Source organism: Charadrius vociferus, unplaced genomic scaffold, assembly GCF_000708025.1.
Source record: "Charadrius vociferus isolate BGI_N301 unplaced genomic scaffold, ASM70802v2 scaffold400, whole genome shotgun sequence".
NCBI lineage: Eukaryota > Metazoa > Chordata > Aves > Charadriiformes > Charadriidae > Charadrius > Charadrius vociferus.
The window spans coordinates 1,702,416-1,721,531 of NW_009646556.1; the positions used below are offsets into that span (position 1 = coordinate 1,702,416).

Consider the following 19,116-nt stretch of genomic DNA (forward strand, 5'->3'; position numbering starts at 1 on the left):
AGTTTTACCTACTGTTGGTGTAAGGTTTACTGTCCTCATCGACTGATATGCCACACAATAACCAGCAAGTCAACTGTTTTGTAGCCCCATAACACTATTCAAAACCCCAAACCAGAGTTTCACACTGAAACAGATGATAACAAGTATGTGTATAAATGTATATAAACCCTGTCAGGAATACTCGTCCTTAAGAAAAGGTTCCTTTTTACCTCCCCAAATATATATTTTGAAAACAAAACCAAAAAGGTTTAAAGTATATTTCAGAACAGTCAGTTTGCTCTCTAAGCACAATAAAAAAAAATCCCTCTGCCATAAAAAATACTATATAAGTTTATTATAATTTAGGAACATGGGTAAAGGAAAGTATTTTATAATAGCTTAAAATCCATGGCAATGTCTCCTGTCTTTGTGTTGAAATTTATAGCATACGTGACAGCACTAGGAATATCTGACAGAGTTTCTGATTCAATAACAGAACTGAAGAAATAGACAGCTTGCTTGCAGTGGGGATTCCATTCACAGTTTCCCTATAGGAGAAAGTTAAAAGTGAAAGCAGTCAAAAGTCTACGATATTATTACTAGACGGTAATAATGCAGTAAGAGCACAAGAGTTCCAGTTCAGTATACAATGATCAGATAGTTATCACTTCCATTGCCATCCGTTCCATTACAGGAGTGCATAACTTGAAATATCATATACTACACTGCACAGGGAATTCATAGAGGAAAAAACGGATGTGGTCAAACAATAATTAGATAGAATATTGAAAATATTCACTCCTTCCCATCAAAATTTTTACTTTAGTTAAACTGAGAAAAGGGATTTGTATGAATAAATTCTACTTTGAGCTAGCATCATATTTAAGTTCTAAATGTGGTTCAAAACTATGGGAGCATTTGGATCCAATTCAGGCTCTCCCATTTTAAGGTACATCTCCCGTTCTCCTCCACAAATACGAACAGGTATTTCTACTAGTTCTGTCTACATAGTATTCAAACAGCATAAGAAAGAGCACTACATAAACCGAGCATGGGCAACAGAGACCCATTTTTCAGCACTATAATCCCATAGACTTGGATGTAATAAATTAGATTGAAAAAATACCTTTTCATTTGAAATTTGCAACAGTCCTGTACTAACAGAGATATCAGCAGCAAGATGATATTCCATCCACAAAACTGCTCCATGGCTCTTTCCTTTCCTGGGGAGAGGTGGAGGATCAAAACCTGTCACTTTATACAATACTGACAGCTTAAACACTGTACCCATTCCTCACACAGTTTAGTTGAGAGCTGTAAAAGCATGAATAACTTGCTTCCTTGAAAAAAAGTTGAACAGCTGAATGATTTGGTAAATGGGTAGCAACTCTTACAGTATTTGCAGATACAAAATCTCAAAGACGAGGAAGAAGAGAATATGTCATAACTAAATCTGCCCAGAACTACAGTCATTTAACAGGCACTCGATAACATGGCATGAATTATTCAGCGTATTTGGGGAGTAATTTCTTCAGAGACCCCAGCTTCTATTGTTTCTGAATTTGGAGAAAATATTTACTGCATATCCCATCTCACTTTGTCTCCTCCACAAGGAGCAGAGGTCATGCATGCGTATTGCCTGAACATACAACAACTGGTGAAAAGGCACAGAGACCCCACGCAGATGGTTCTGGATTTTGTGAAACCCCAAATATTGTTTCACACAGAGAAACGTATAATTACAGCAGCATTTGAGCTATATATGCTCTAGATAGTTAAAAAAAAAACTTTCCCCTGTTTTTTAATTCTTAACAGCATTTCAAGTTCAAACAGAATTAAGTACAATCTGTAGTTACATTATAATGAGAAATACCTCAGAAGACATGTGACAAACATCAAGATTGTCAGAATTATAGTTAAAAGGAAGAATAGTGTACACTTTAAAGCTATTAAACAGAATTAACTCGGAAAGCTAAATAGGAACTTCTGCAAGAACTCAGCAACACAAACAAACAGAAACATTAGAAACATGCAGACAATGGTTTACTTTCTCTAAACTATCAATCTATTTAAGTTTTAAATCATGGTAACATCTAGAAAACTGTTATCTTTGAAATACAGGCATATTAGCTAAGAAATTACCCTCATTGTTATAGCCTATTGTGAATAGCCACAGGAAATTTGTGTCAGAGTAACTGATATAGGGCATCCTGACCTAAGAAGTTAGTTTAAGTTAGTATTATTAATGCTGGCTTTAGTTAACTAATAATGAACAGAACACTGTTGTTTGAAGCCCCTCTAGCCTTAATTAACTAGTAACAAACAGGACACTGTGTTGTTTGAAGTCCCTATTCTCTGGACCTTAACATCTGGGATTGACTTATAGGGTGAACTATATGACAACCTGGCAAGAGAAGAATCCAGTTGGCCAACTTGGCAACAGAACTTACTTTAAAAGTGTCATGAAGTGAATTGCCTTCATTTTAATACTAAAAATCACACCCACAGGTCAAGACCCTTGCCCAGGTGAACACCCTTTCCCTGCGCATGCATGATGATTAAAAGAATGACATAGCAGATATTATAATTCTATGTAAATTACTAACCAATCATTGTAACTGGGGGTGTACTACCTTGTAACTTTTGTGTATAAATATAGCAAGAAGACCGGCACAAGGTGTGCTTGATTTGTGGAAAATCCACCTAGCACCCAGGTCTGAATAAATACAATACCTCTCCTGAGTGTGTAAGATTGGTTAATTGCACGTCGGACAGGAATCCACTTTTAGGACAACATAACTACCACAACTTTTAAGAACTGTCAAGGAGGTTCCCACTAGTTAACTATTATAGTTAACTATACATTATGTATTACATATATACACACACATTATATATATATATATATACACACACACACATGCAGAGACCTTGAATATGAGGTAAAAAAATACAGTTTACGACAAGAATATTTATTGCAATGAGAAAACTCACCGTAAAAGATTTACAGAACCCTCTGTGCTGAGAGAGTGTTGCGGTACAGTCTTTCTGAAGTCAAATGTCAAAACTTCCTGGGGATCAGAGAGCGACTTGCAAGGATATTCCCACAGAGGGTGAGGTTCTGCTTCCTTGGATTCCCTAAAATTCAGAGAATTCTGAAGAAAGAAAGTAATAAAACCATCTGAAAACAATGCAAACAGTCCTTGTTTTCAAGTTAATTATGTGTCCTGAACCCAGAGTATTTAAGCAATAAAGCTGCAAGAGGACAGGACTGCAATTCTTCGGCACAAGGGAAAACACGTACTACATGCATAAACTAATTGCTATGACTGCAGTCCTCAGCAGTCAAACAGAAAGAAGCACTTTCAAAACACCATGCATTTAACTTTTCTTCTGCCTTGAGATGAATTCTACTCTAGAACTGCCTGTGCTCCTCCACAATGACTACAAAGGCAATCTCAATGGCTAACTCAACTATGAATATCTACAATACAGCTCTAGAAACTGATACCAGTAAATCTCACCCTTCATACCTATTTCTTGGAAGTCAAAAAGCCTTTCTCTCTTTCAAAAGTACCTGCAAGGGCAAGTAAAGGCAGGAGGATTCATCTACGAACATCTCCCAGATGATTTGATGTCAAGCTCAGAACAAAATTTTGAGAACAGTATTTTTCCTTTTGAATGAACAGAATTAATTCCAAAACAGCGCAAAGCACTGACAAGCTTGGCAAATGAGAAAAAACATACAACCCCAAAACCCATGCCACAGAAGTTACTGTTTTGCAAGAACTAAACAGCCACCATATTTATGAAAAACTAAAGCAATGATGTTCTGCCTAACATACAGGTTTTTCAACAGTCATTAAATACTTTTTAAGCCAAGGTGAGTTTTGTTCTGTTTTACTGAGACTTGTACTGAAACTATTTTCAGTCTTCTTACTTTAATCATATCATCCATAGTCTGGACATCAAAACCTTCACAGGTGCCACATGGACTTCGGATTCTCCATAAGTCCTAAAAAAGAAAAAAGAATTTTGTTTGGCTTTATTAAAGGAAATAGGAAATCTTAAAATAATTTTAGCTGTAGATTAGACATTTGATAACAGGTCAAATAAAGACTCCTTACTATCTATACATTCCTAAACCATTAGAAGTACTGCAAGAATCAGATAGTGTATTCTGGGAAAATGTTTTGCACATCAGTTAATTCTTTAGCCACTGTTTTCAATTTTCAGCTCTTCTAAAGAATATGCCACATTTCCTATCATCTCTCTGCACAGTTTACTTTAGAGTCGATACGGATTTGCCAAGACTAAACCCTTACACGCCGCCCCCTCACCATTTTCAGTACCCAGCACAGGTAAGCGCCCTCAGTTGCATCAAACATCTTATAGCCTATGGGACTTCCCTTTAGCACTCCAAAGATTAGTAAAATCATTTTAGGCACTTCATACTATGCCTCTCACTGACTTTAGCAATCCACTGGACAGACAATGATTCAGTTCAACTTTTGCCTTTTCTTAGACAGCATGAATGGCTTCCTACCAGAACAAGAACATTCACGAGCTGAGAATATACAGATTTTATTACCTGTTCATTGTTGCACTTCACAACCTCAAATGTTCCTGCTGTACAAGATGGCAGCAGGACTACTATCAATTTAAATAAATGCTGTCATAATTTGTGTCTGAATACAGCATGAACTAAAGTGACTACAAAGAATCTTCAAATGGCATGGCTGATAAAACTATCAAATGAGATAGGGAGCATCCTGCTCCCTAAACGCAATTATGGACTAAACAAGTTCATAACTAAAGTAATTTCATAAAATTCTTTCTCCTGAATCCAGCTTTTGCTAACTGCTTAACATATCCCGATGCCGACACGACAGAACAGTCTACAGAACCGGGTCTGCCAAATACCTTACAACACTATGTCTGTTCCTTCTGTCTAACCAAGAGCTAATAAATGCAGAGGTTATTTTAAAAAAACCCACAGACTCTAGTCCTTGAGTCTAGATTCACCACTGAACAAAGAGGAAAAGATAAAATTAAAGCAATAGTTTTTGGTATAGCTTAATGAAACAAAGCACAAGTTAAATGTTCCACCAAAATAGCTATGTGGAATCATCTCTGAACACAACCCTGTACATAAAAGTGTAAAACTGAGGTTCTGGTAACATGAATGTTACTCTACACTCTGCTACTAGATTGCTGAATAATCTTAAGTCATCACTCTGCGTGCTTCAGTCTCCTCATCTAGAACATGAAGAGAATAATGCTTACTTCCTTACAAAATGCTTTGAGTTCTAGGGAAGTAAATCCTCTAGATAAGAGAACATGGAATTAAAATTAACTGCTTATTTAAATCTGATTACTGTTGATTAGTCTTAAACATCTGCTTCCTATTACAGGACTCAGATTTACACTATTTACTCAGTATATATTTAAATTCTCTACATTTTTGCAAAAATCTGAAAGGTATGTAAAAACATGCAGCATAGTTAATTAGTCACAGAGGGAAAAAGAACATACGTATTTTCACAAGTAGAAATCAAAGGCAGAAGTAAGAGAACAAGGTTAAAAAGCATTCCAATAAGGAAACTGTTAGGGGAGAGAAGGCTCAGACACAAAACTACAAAGCTGGTGAACCAGACAGGGGGAAGAATTTCCTCTGTCTGGCACTTTCCCTTTCCTGGCATTTTTAATAGATAAACTGAAGGTTACATTTATGTGAACATTCATTAGGTTATAGGCATTTTTTTAATTTATAGATACATATATTTTAGTTACACAATTTCAGACTAAAGAGTTCCCTCACTTAAGCTACTGGACAAAAACTTTGCATATTAATTACAAAAGTACTTATTTAATTTCCATTGTCATTGTAGGTAAACTCTTCAACACCTTTACTGACCAAGTCCTTAATAACTGCAAAAAAGTTTATACCTTTGTACAATTTCTGAAAGATGACTTTCCAAAGTATTTTTAAGACGTGGCCCCTATTACGCTCAAACTTAGAACTGTGCAAAGCCTTAAGTGGTTAAAATAAAGAACACGCAATTATGAATCCTGCCTACAGTCTTATAAAGCATAATTTTAAAAACTGGTATTTTATAAATAACCACAATTCTCACATGCTTCAGCACTCTTTCTCTAACCTAGAGAAATATTTTAAAACATTCAGCCCTTTTATTGGAAATGGTAAATTTACTTCAGTTAATTTTCTGACAAAAGATGGCTGATATAGCAAAACTCATCTTCAAGATGTCAAATATTCTTTTCTCAGGCGGTAAGTGCAAAACATTTTGAAGGGGACAGTATTAAGATGAGGTGAACTTGTCGTTAAAAAATCCTGGAAGGGTACTCAATTTTAAGTGGATTTGTGTAAATGTCAAATGGATAGCTCTAAACAATCTCACCTGAAACTCCACAATCATCATGTGCAATGAAGCAGACTGAGGTAGGACAGTGACATTGCTGGCAAGGTGACTGGTCACAGCTGTCCTAGCATACCAGAAATACAGATTATGCCATGGCAACAAACTTGTTGTAAAGAACGGCTCTCCCACAAGAACAGAAATCTTGGCAAAGAAAGGAGGAGATAAAAAGCATTACAATAAAGAACAACAACTCAGTAACACAGGCTGTTTATATCTTCAATAGTCAACAATGCAATATAGCAAGTGAAGTCATCTAGATAAAAATTTCTACTGTTCCATAAGGATTTAATTACTGCATACACTGCACAATAGACATCTGTTTGTGTTTTCAGGTAGCAAATTTTAAAATTAATTTGCCTGCAACAAAGTTTGAAAGAAAATGTTGCAGTTTTAGGTTGGAAGGCTTTGTAATGAGAGTCACAGAATTTTGAAATTTTTAATTGAAGGACGTTAGTACTTCTAAACATAGGCTGCAATCTACCGAGTGGCTTGAGAAAAAAAAGCTACAGCCTAGTAGCACATGTGCCATTAAACAAGTTTAAATGCCTTAACAACTGGTGTAAATTATGCAACAAGGGAAAGTCATATGCCTTCAAAAACAAAGCAAAACCAATCCCACAGTCTTTAGTCTCGTTCAGTTTTAGTGGGACCAGGTCTGAGCCATCTACTCATTACATTTTATATGAGCTGGGATATAATGGGATTCTTGTGATTACAGTAGCACGGTAGGAAAGCAAGATTCATTTCACCTTCTGCTCTCAACCACCCTACAGAAATTCAGTACTGGACAACTGTAACGTACCTTTTTATCTTCCAAATGAGAAGATGTCAGCAACTCAGGACGTGCTTCTATTATTTTAATTTTATCTTCAAGATGATTTGCTTTAAAAAACTTAAAAAAAAAAAAGTAGTACACTGTCTTTATCAAAAGCTATAGTTGAGACTCAAACCCATACCAAAATAATAATTTTATTGAAAATAAACAAAAAAGAAAGCAATAGCCAAAAGAATTTTTTAAAAAACTGCCTACCATAACTCATCAGGATGACACAAGTTTATTCCTGAAGGGTGCATGCACTTAGAGCCAACATGTCACACCTAGTGAACTAAAGCACAAGCCCTACAGATTCCTTCAATTAAGTATATAAAAAGGCAGAGGACACAGAAGTTGCCTCACTTTCATTCATTTGTACTTTGAAGCACATGACAGTCAAGAAAGATAAAAATTACTTCAGCTGTGCATACACTGCATATTTGGCTTCTGTTTGACTAGGTTCGCATCCTAACTTGCCTACTGTTCATGTTTTTGTAATCCTAAACCACAGGCTGAGACAGACCTCTTTCAAATATATTGTGCCAACTAAAACAGACACAGCCAAACGGTGACTTCAGGAAGCTGCTTCCAGGCACTTCTTAGACATTAGCTGCCTCTCCTGAACAGCATCCACTCTATTGGCAGGGTCTTCTGTGCTCTACCAAGCAACTGAAACATCACCTGCAGTTAAGACTCACTGCCTACTGCCTCCTAAGAGCCAAAAAGCAGAGCAGGCATTCCCAACCTGTCTCAGCTGAAAGACAGAACTGCTAGATTCCACCTTCCTGGTAAGACTGGCGCAAGCTATGGGATGCTTTCACATTCCACTAATCTTCAGAAACAAACAGCTTGACTTTTATCACCAATGCAATGAGGGCAGCAGAGCGGCAGCTGAAGCAGACAACCCAACAGGCATCTGCAAAGAGAGATCAAGCACTGGCAACCACAGTTCCCTTTGCTCAGCTCAATTTCCCCAGTGGGCTATTCAGCTTGTGGCTAAAGCTATGAGATTGGATTGATTTCCAACAGGATGTATTCCTCCAAGTATTTGCATAAAGCTTCGTACAAATACCAGGAAAAAACCTTTCCTGGAATACCAGGAAAGAACTTCTGCCCCCCAACATATCCCACCTCCCACAGTCTTGTCAAACTGTATGATCAAATACACTCATTAAACTGATTTAACCTCAAAGCAACTGATGCAAGGACAATCAAAGGCATCGGCTCTGGCCTTAGAAATGCCATGAGTTCATTTACTGCTTTAACAGAAAACTGAATACTCACTTTTTCCATGACGGAACGGGACACAGAAGAGTTTTCTAATGTAAACACCTAAACACAAAATACACAACAGTTAGTCAAAATAGTTTTATAATTTTTAATTAAAAGAATATGTAAATGAACAATGAAGGAACTATTTTGATGCCCCAGCGAACACAGTTCATAAGAACCATGCATCTATTCCACAGCCCAATGTCACGTACCTTTTTAACAACAAAAACACCTCCAGTAACTACAGGCGAAATAGTACTGCTTTCACAGCCACACAAGAAAAAAACCAACAGAATGCAAATATTTGTTTTCCATTTTTAAGATGCATGTAGCATATTAACATTTGGTCTAGGCATATATTTACTCCTGAACAAATGCAAGCATATTGACAGTGTGCTGAATCAACCTCCAGTAGTGCTTACTCCTTGTAAGCATCATTTAACATGATCTGGCTGTATCAGCTTGAAAGCGCTCAGATGTGCAATGCAGCACACCAGCCTTTTCAAGCAAGAAAGAAAAATAGGTTTTATTCAAAATCAGTGAATAGTTAGGTAATATGCTGCTACAGGACTAGGAAAATACTATGGAAATCTGTCTGCCCTATTCATTTCCTCTCTCCTCGGTAGTCATCTGTGACTAGCCACCACTACTAAAGACAAAAATACAGGTACCATGGATCACTGGTTTAACTCGGCATGTCTTTATTTCTACGAATTGCCTAGCATCTTCCACAGGATTATATCACATTACACATTCCCAGTTATTCAGTCCAACTACAATAGATTTTAGTTTGAAGAGCCCCATGAGAGAACACATCACATAAGGTGATCATCACATAAGTGAGACAGCCAGGCAGCTCTCATTTACACACAGCCTCAGGATTCTTACCGCTTCCTATCTTGCTGTTACAGACATTCTGCTTCAGACTAGAAAATAAATGTAATTATGGAATTGCAAACATAAAAGAAGGAAAACAAATTGCTAAACATTTAGGTTGGCAGAAAGAGTATTTCCAAAAGTACCAAGATACAAGATGGCAAACAGGAATGTGGGGAATGAGGAACACCACTTTCATTCAAGGCTACACACTGGTAAACATCAAAACTGGTAATTATTATCTCCCTAGACTTCAGCTTGATCAGAGATGAATTTAACCTCCACTTCAACACAATGGGAGCCACTTTCTCACTTGTCACTGACGAGGCACTGGAAATAATTAAATAATGGGCTGGAAATGCTGAACAATATGAGAGACTAAAAATACCAAGCTAAAACGCAAAGAAAAACAGGAAGAAGCACTGTACCTGCTTTGCTCCAAGATAGTGAGCCAGCACAGGCAGCAGACTGCCATCACTGATACATAGGCAAACGCTATCTGTTTTCAGAACCTACAGAAAATAAAGTCATTGTTATTCCTATCCCAGACAAAAAAGTTTCCAAATTCCAAACATTTTGGTGGTGTTTCTTCCCCACTTTATACACTTCCATATCAAATAAAGACTGGAGGATACATTGATTAATATAACCACTTCAAGCAGAACAGAATAGCGTACAAAATGTTCCTGTAATCCCCTTGGTTTAGGTCAGAAAGAGTTTGCACAAGAATGTATTGTGTGTCTTTATTCAACTACCGATACTCGAACAAATACACAGAGCTGCTACAAATTCCTATGGCTGCTTACAATTTTAAAACCCAAAGTTTTCATGACAAAATATAACTTACATCACCTGATGTAAATAAAATATACTTTGTAAGCAAAGACCTTTAGCAAGGGAGAAACAAACCCCATAAATAATCACTGCAAATAAAACAATATACACATCTATCACAGAGGCCAGAAAACTTACAGGCAACATGCACTCACTTTCATCAAAGACTTGATGTATTGGCTTGTTCGGTTCTGATCATTCAATTGTCCAAAGCGTGGTCTATTCCAAAGAAGATGAGCCTGACATCTACAAACAGGACTCTCAACACTAATAGCTGCTTTATTCTCCTCTTCACCTCTGGAAAAAAAATTCAACAAAGTATTAACTACGGCATCAGTAACACGTTTTTGCTAACAGGTATATTTATGCATTTTAGCTACTACACACATTAATGCATATGGGCCCCACTGTTACTTGTTCAAATTTACTAGTTCTCCAGGGACATTTTTGTAGCTTTGCATTTCCGAATGAAGATAAAGGGCCAATTTTCACCTTTTTTAAAAGACAAACCCAAGAATGCCCCCAAACTTTCCCACTAATTGGGATGGTTAGGTATTTTAGGCTTTGATCTTTTTTCTAAAAGATACTTGTTTGGATTCCTAAGTAAAAAAGGCACATAAAATTCAGACATTAACTTTTAAAGATGGCACTGATTTTTAAAAATGTTAGCTGCTATTGTCATCACAACCAACGTGATGAAGCTCCTTTTAATTTGAGCCAAAGGCATTCATCTCAAAAAGACAGTGCTGACTAGGAAAATAGAAAATGAAGACACTCCTTTACCTACATGCCAGCTCAGCTGGGCTGTATTATAGGATTTCCAGGAATGAACCATCAGTGTTTTTGGTTTCTCTGTCACAGAATGCCACCAGGTATAAGGCAGGAGCCTGCAGTCAAAACCTCAAATGTTTTTAAGTATAACATGGTTTTTTTCACCTCTGCATTGCCCATGAAGTAGCTTTTAATAATTTTCTAGTCTTTAGGTTCTTATCTTGCTCTTCTACAAAATAGCTGTCCTAAGAGCAGCAAATACTCAACCCTGCAGTAAAATACCACCCTTTTTCACACACATGTATTGTTACCTGGCTTTCTGCAGCGTATACCACACAGAGTACTCATCACGACAGGCAGTCAGGTACACCTTCTCACCCTGGAGAACTGGCTCCTCATTTGGAAGAAAATATACACACTGCATCCAGTGATCTCTCCACTGAAAAGGGTTGATAAAAAAAACACTTAGGAAGTAACTCATAAATAGTAAATGGAAAGTAAACAAATAGCAGGAAATCAATTAGTAGGAATGGGCACAACTTTGAAGAACTGATGTACAACTAGTTAAAAGAATCTTGTTCACCCTAGCAAAGTTGACTAAAGACTAATACCATACATTAAATACACATATTTTATATAGATTTCTTACAACAGAATAAGCCTGAGACCACTAGCCTGCTGACTAGCTAAGCTTGTATTTTAATCAAGTGAAAAACAAATCCAAAATACACTTTGCATTTATTAATGCTGTTTCACCTCTATAGTTCACTTACATTAAAAATCGGTATTGAATTGCTGACAGTGACCAGCGTTTGGAGCCTCATGCATCAAATGAGGTCACTTATTGCCACTCTGATAGAACAGAGTAACTGTCACACACAACTGTTTTGTGTTTCAAAAAGCTATTTTCTGCATCACAAATATTCCAAGCTGACTGGGGATTCTAAGCTGACTGAATGCCCTGAAGCTTGATAGTTTCAAATTTTATTCTAAAACACAGTAAGTGCAAACAATCATTTTGTAGCTTCCTTTTGACTAAGTTCACCCTACTAGTAAATACATTCATACAGAAACACAGGAATGTGATCTAATAGCAATCTCCTGTTCCTCTAATTATCCAGTATCAACCCAGCATTTTCCCACACCAGCCTGGTTTATGGGACTATAAATATATTACCATAGACTTAACACGTATTTGAATAGAAGAACTACATGGAAGCAAACCACACACTAATATTTTGACCAGGGATATAAACTAATTAAGGAAAATATGTGGAACGCTTTGTTTCATTTCTTGAAAACAAAAGAAATAAAATAAAAATATCTGGAAGACTGTTTCAGTTTTTAAGCTTTGCGTTAAAGCTTACATTTAAGAAGAAAACCTAAACCAGGTACATACTATAGCTAACATTTCTACGATTTGCTTATTTAGCACCTTCCAACACATAAAACATTAGTAAAGTTCCTATACAGTTCAAGGGACAGTTGCCTAAAACACCCAGTATGGACTTTACTCAAAATAATTACTGATAGTCGTCTGATGATAGTATCTGAACGCTCAGTGTTTTACCTGGAAAGCAGAAGTGGATTTTACCCAGTATGGAGCCATTGTGCAATTTATCATCCCAGAGGGGTCCATGTCAATATCCCACCAGGAAAGTACGATTTGTGCCTTCCCAGATTTTACAGGCTCCAGCTGCACTCTGTAGTAGGTAGAAGCACTCCTTACTGGTTTACTGAAATCCACACTGCAGAGAAGTATGAAAATTGTAAAAAGATATAGTTAAGCATTCTTCAGAAATTCTCATTGGCTTCCTAAGCTAAATACACAACTTATATAAAAGGCGTAACAGGAGAATTTTGCTTTGAACAAAACAATGCCTACCTTACCTGAACATTGTCACCACATCACTAAGGATAGTGAAGTCACGTGAAGGCATCTGGTTCAGTTGGATATCACAAACAGAAGGAACACCTGGACAGTTCTCCATTTCTGAAGGGGAGACAATAATTTTTTCACCATCCTCTGCTTCGACATGAACAGGAAACAGTTTGTTCCAGGACCACATTCTTTTGGATTCCACTAATTGGACATACACTGTTGCCCTGTGAGGCACTGCCTCACATCCTTCCTGAGTGTTCAAACAAAGGGTAAACGCATTCAACAAGTTTGACTTATTAACATGCATGAGAATTAAATCAATTGAAGTGCACACCAATTTGAAGAAAAGTTGGACTGGGAGCTTTGAAATCTTAAACACAAATTATTTCTGTATTATCTGTAACATCAGAGCACTTTCTCTTTGTCTCTCAATCTGTGAAATACAATACACGTATCTATCCTGTTCAGAGTGGTTCAGCAAGGCCAGATTACTTTATGTATGCAATATTACCATTTTATGCATCCAACTTTACCATGCAACATTATCCATTTACTAGCCTCAGTTAAACTTGCATTTCCATTCTCATTCTGAAATAAGAGATCTATCTTCAGCTTCTCAAGGCAGACAACTACTAAGCTATCAACATTACAACAGAGTTTGTGATTGCAATGAGTAAATAAAAAAAATAATAGTTCAAGTATTTATGCAATGACAACTTTGTGTCCATGATTAAAGAGCAGAAAACATGTAAGTTGTTCTAAAAAAACACTGCGAACAAAAAGCTTACTGTGAAGTTCAAGAACAATGCTTTTACAAAAAAGACTAATTACAATCTAGAGAGCATGGAGAGCAGCAAAAACTTACGGAGTGCTACTGTCTTCATATGTAAAACTAGTGAAATGAAACCTAGAAACCTAAATAAAGTTTTGCCATGCACATTTTAACTAAATGAAAAAAAATAGAAAGGATAAAACAGAAAGCCCTAAAATTATATCGATGTCCAAAAAAACTGGATATTAATTTGATTAGTGTTTTAAGTATTTCCACAGGCAAAATGCATGCAGAGTAGCAATACCTCCTTAGGAAAAAAACCAAAAATGCCTGGGAGCTGAAGCCCTTCAAATTTAGGAGGAGAATTTAATTTCTTAAAACATCTTGGAACATACTACTAAGGAAAGCTCCAAATCAGAACTGGATGCCTTTCTGAAAGATATTTGTGTTGCGTTAAGGGGGTAATCATTCCATAATTTGTTAACCAGCAAGTTATTGATTTCAACACAAAGCAACTAAGTGTAATTTCAGAGCCCATGATTTACAATATGACCTCTAATATTTTTATTCTAGGAATGAATCTAGTAAATTATTCACTGAGTAAGAAATCAGCACAGCTGATTCTGTATTTACAAAGGATACAGAAGTCTAAATCAACTATAATCTCTATCCTACTCAAAAAAAGGCAGAAGACTTTCTCTAGGGATAAATGTGACACACTCAATTTTTAGTTTCTTACCTGTACAAGGTATTTGTGTGCATGCTCATAGGTTGGTAAAGCTCCTTCTCCTATCAGCTCTGTATCAAATAATTCTGTTACCAGGATGTTTGCACGACATTGCATATCTCCATCTAAAAGACAAAATTTAACATTGTAATATTAAGACTTTATACAAGTCTTTCAAGCAGATGCTATCCTGAAAACACAAGTAATCAAAAAACCCTTATTCCTGTTAGAGAACCTGCTGAAGACTGCAAATTATTTTCCTTTAAAAGCTTACTACGAAATACAAATGACCACTGAAATACTATTACAACACTTCCTTTTGATGTAAATTTCCAATGTTACTTTCTAGAGAGTAAAGGATTTGCTTGTTTTAATTAAAAACAAAGAAAAAAAATAAGAATAAGACATATTCCTTCATGGTTTTGAGGTATTTCCCGAGTTTTTTAACTCTAGCCTATTTTGCTCACCTGGGCCAACTGTGACTTCAGTGGAGTGTTTGTTGATTACCTTGATCTTGTCACGAAAACCATTTTTCTCCACTATCTTCACAGCAGCGTTAGCCATGGGCTTGAAAACCTGTAAATAGCAAGAGTACAACAAACTGGTAAGCTAACATTAGCTTTCAAAACTGAAAGGACACCAACACAAAATGCAATATATTTAGTCCTGCAAAAACGTAACATCTTCTGTATCTTTTCCTATGTTTGAAGTTCATTACCATAAAGCTCTAATGTCACTGTTACAAACTGAGTATCAGCTGTCTCCAAAAGCCACTCCAATTTTACTTTTGAAAGACAAGAATACACATTAAGAATGTTTTAGCATTTAAACAAACTTGTTTATTTTTAAAAATAAAGATATATATGCATCAAGAGAGGCCCCAAGAGACATATGTGCTCAAGACATAAAATAAATAAATAATAACCCCAAACAAGCAGCACTGAAATAGTCACTGAAGTATGCCAAAAATCTGCTTTTATTAACAGCATAACTGTGAAAAGAATTGTTGTTTCCTTCAGAACAAATAGAAGAATAGAGAGAGTACATAGCCTGAAAATAACAGAACGATGAAGAATGTGTTGGAAGGGCTTAATGTCCATTTCCAGTTTTTAAACTCAAAAATTTTAAATGTTCTACTCAGTCACACGATCTGACTACATAAGATAAGACATTTGTGGCCACTTTGGAAACCAGCACAACTCTGTGATTGCTTCCCGTGTCTCCATGAAAGAGGACTGTCCCTGAAAAATGATCATAGGATAAAATCCTAGATTAAAAAAAAATGCAGATTTTTACTTGGATAAAAATCACACAGCACTCTTTCAACTATGACTTACAGACAAGTGACTCTTCTCTTTGTTTCTTCAGATGCGTTAAAACAAAACCCAATTAAACTGGCCAAAATATTACTGTTATTATCCTTAATATAAGTAATGGCTGCTGATGACCATCAGGATGTCGATAAAAATGGAGATACTCTATCTAATCACAAAGAGGTGGAAAAATCAGTTTATGAGACAGTCTCTTTATTACAATGTGGTCTGTGTTACGATTAAGTAGCCTGAGAACCAATCTCTAATGGCTGAAACTCACGAAGATCAGCAAAATTGTTAAGAGAATACTCACATTTTTCAAAGACTTGGTTAAAGTTTTCATATTACACTTGAGTTTTGATAAGTAGAGAAGACAGAATACTATAAAACTTCACTTAGTAATTTTAATCTGCACATTTACAGAAACTGCCCCAAAACCGAAAAATGCACTATACCTTTTCAACTATACTCTTGTAAGACCTAAGTGTTTTTGACACGTAAGTGTTTTGACACAGGCATCAGGCTTGCACTCCAGAAGCCACAATACAAAATAACAAATGCTTCCACTCCACTGACCATGCAGACAGAATAACTGCACTGAAGCTCTAAAAACAGGCTATGAAAATGCATGCGGAAGTATGTGCAACCCATAAGAAATGCTTACTTCAATTGCATAGCAGAAATCTGCACCTGCTGAAGCTGCCATCATAGAGAGGAGTCCTGTGCCAGTCCCTATGTCTAGAACAATTGCTTTCTCGCCTCTTTCTTTTACTCTGCTCACTGCAGCACGAATACCTTGGTAATATTTCACATTCTGTCAAGGAAGGAAGGAAAATAAATAAAAATCATCAACCTTTTTTAAATCCATTCATACTTCGAATTTTTGTGCAGAAATCTTGCATTCTCCAACTGTGCATTTATAAGTAGAAAAAGGCCCACAGACTTTCTGTATGTTATACAGTCACACCAAAGTCATTTTCAGCAAAAGCTAGTGTTTTTGGAGGGATCAGTCCATTTCAAGGAGATCAATTTTTATCACAATATTCACATCGTCACTGATCAGTTAGCTGTTTATAGCGCATGCGTAATTTATAAATGCAATATATTTTCTGGAGCAAATAATAATAAGATCTATGCGAGATACTACTGTCTTTCTGATCACTTTTCCCCCACAGCACCACTCAAATAGTGATATAGTGCCTACGACAGCACAAGAAGTAAAGTATCTTGGATTTAGATTCCTCTCCAGATCTACTGAAAAACAATACATCAGAAGCAACATGGGTAAATACTGGCTTTTGGTTATGTGCCATTAAGTGGGGTGCAAGCATACCAGCATTAACAACAGGAAAAAATCCAAACGCTGTCATCTGTCAGCTATAGTGCACATATTGAAATATATGCTTATATTTACTCCATTATAGCCTATTGTAAGACATTCCTTTCCAAATGATTTATCAAGCTTTTCCAAAGAATACACTATCTTTGGACATTATAAATTTGGAAGGTCTGCTGGATCCCTTTCCAAACAATTCTATTTAACACTTTTGATATATAAATCCAGTAAAGTTGTTTTAATCACTTAGACACAGCTTGCTGTCTCTACATGGCTTATTAAATGCCTAATCACACTGCCACGTTTCAATTCAGTATGAATTTAAGACTCGTAGAGTAGGCACCATAAAAGTCTTTTAAAAGGTTATTGACGAAACAGTTGACTAAATGACTAGAGCAGAAAGAGCATTTAAACCATTCACTCCAGACTTTATCATGCCTGTAGACATGGTATTTCAATTTTCTTCTCAATCCTAATCAGTAAATATGAGCTAAAAATACCACAAAAGAATAAAGACACACTTTACTTACATTCCTATAAAAACTAAGAAGCCTAGATTCACATTTACAGCCTTTGAAATTTCATCTAATGAGCTCTCCCTGTCAAAAATGTCAAACATAGAACAGCAAAATCAGATACTGAATGTAAATATCATGTTCTGCAGTAAACAACAGAACACTAGCGCCAGATGTAAGAAGGCATCTGTTCATCTAAGAACAGGTCTGGTATCTTAAAGGGTACAAATTTGATCATTTCATCTTTCAGAGAAACCTGTATAATCATGCAGTGACAGCTATTCAAGAGAAAGGAAATGGGTATTTTCTCACCATTCAAAAGTTTTTTGCTTCTGTACTTACCCTGTCTTTATCATGAAGCATATCTGCATAGCGTGACCTACAATAAAAAAAAAAGTTCCATTCAAAATACTACATACTGTAAAGCACGACAAAACCGCTAGATAGTATATAACCTCCTTTGTTTTCTCTTATCAAGGCAACCGGTCCCCATAGCCTGCAAATAGAGATAACTGACATGCTCTTTGAGGATCTGAACTGTTTCCCAAGCCTAAGGAATAATGTCATTTCAGTGATCTGGACATCAGCATGTAAAGGGACTAATTAACTGCTGGCGTATATCCTCTCTTCAGCAATGGATCCAATGCATAGACCTATGGACAAACAGCTGTGAAAAAACAGCTGGGACAGGCAGATGTTCATACAGAGCAATACAGAGCAATGAAAGACAGCCCACTAATGGTGTATCATTTGTTACCAAGATTTAAATTCTTTGGTCCCCATTTCTTCATGGGTCACACTACTAAAAAATACCCCGAAATCTAATCTTCCCAACTTCTCTGGCTGTTACATTAAGCACTTAAAAAGTTACTACGGAACAGACAACTGGCAATTATTTGTTGTAATGAGGACTTAAAAATTTAGTCAATGCATTTTGCCACAACTCAGTCACTGTCAGTATTGAGATCAGCACCTCAAAAAAGTTTAAAAAAATTAGAATTAAACTTCTTGGAGAATACTTCACAAAATTTTTCATTTACTGTTCTGCCCTGTACAACACAGGGCACTGTAACACTTAGACTGTCCTACACTCTGTTTACCTCATGCCCTTCAAAATTCTACAGAGATAAATCCAAAAAGTGTCATAAAAACAAGATGGGTTTGCTCTTTTTTTGTAGCTTTAGTGGAACAACAAGCTATTTTTTTCCAGCATACCTTGCAATTTCCTGATGGTAGTCATAGTTCTCATCCTCTTCTAACCACTCCATCGCACCAGTGGTTGGATTAGCTCTTCCACAAAAGGTCTTCATGATCAATCTCAATTCGTATTATTTATGTATTATGTGCAGTTTTGCTGCTTTGGGTTCAGTATAATACCCAAAATACTGGCTGTGAAAAAAAAAACCCACATAAAACTTCCAGTGAAAACAGCAGAGGTCACTTTAGCTCTAGATCCATACATATACTTTCCCTATTACACCTGCCTTGGCCAGAAGGACTGGTGACTGCCTTACGCTTTTTCTATAAGGATGTTTTAAGCTCAAATCTGTCACCCAGCCCTGCTCATGAAATCAGTCCGGAA

General features: G+C 36.4%; 2 protein-coding genes across 4 annotated transcripts in view; one reads left to right on the forward strand and one right to left on the reverse strand.

Annotated features, from left to right (window-relative positions):
* Positions 1 to 311: 311 nt before the first annotated feature.
* PRMT7 (protein arginine methyltransferase 7) lies at positions 312 to 18,891 on the reverse strand. Of its 3 annotated transcripts, XM_009886438.1 has the most exons (18): positions 18,750 to 18,891; positions 17,877 to 17,913; positions 16,348 to 16,497; positions 14,838 to 14,946; positions 14,383 to 14,495; positions 12,880 to 13,121; positions 12,560 to 12,737; positions 11,301 to 11,428; positions 11,019 to 11,022; positions 10,374 to 10,505; positions 9,813 to 9,896; positions 8,521 to 8,568; positions 7,225 to 7,314; positions 6,402 to 6,563; positions 3,920 to 3,994; positions 2,974 to 3,134; positions 1,106 to 1,202; positions 312 to 527 (listed from the first exon to the last, which is right to left on the reverse strand). In XM_009886438.1, the coding sequence occupies exons 1-18, from the start codon at positions 18,842 to 18,844 to the stop codon at positions 369 to 371; spliced, it is 2,064 nt and encodes a 687-aa protein (XP_009884740.1). In that variant the 5' UTR covers positions 18,845 to 18,891; the 3' UTR covers positions 312 to 368. The 3 variants fall into 3 exon arrangements, with proteins under 3 accessions (XP_009884740.1, XP_009884732.1, XP_009884748.1); XM_009886430.1 differs by lacking the exon at positions 11,019 to 11,022 and having other exon boundaries at positions 10,374 to 10,515; XM_009886446.1 differs by lacking the exon at positions 16,348 to 16,497 and having other exon boundaries at positions 18,750 to 18,844.
* Positions 18,843 to 19,116, forward strand: part of SLC7A6OS (solute carrier family 7, member 6 opposite strand) — a 5,669-nt gene continuing 5,395 nt past the window's right edge. Inside the window, exon 1 of the mRNA XM_009886555.1 lies at positions 18,843 to 18,859. Within this exon, the coding sequence (XP_009884857.1) occupies positions 18,843 to 18,859 (17 nt within the window). The remainder of the gene's footprint in view (positions 18,860 to 19,116) is intronic.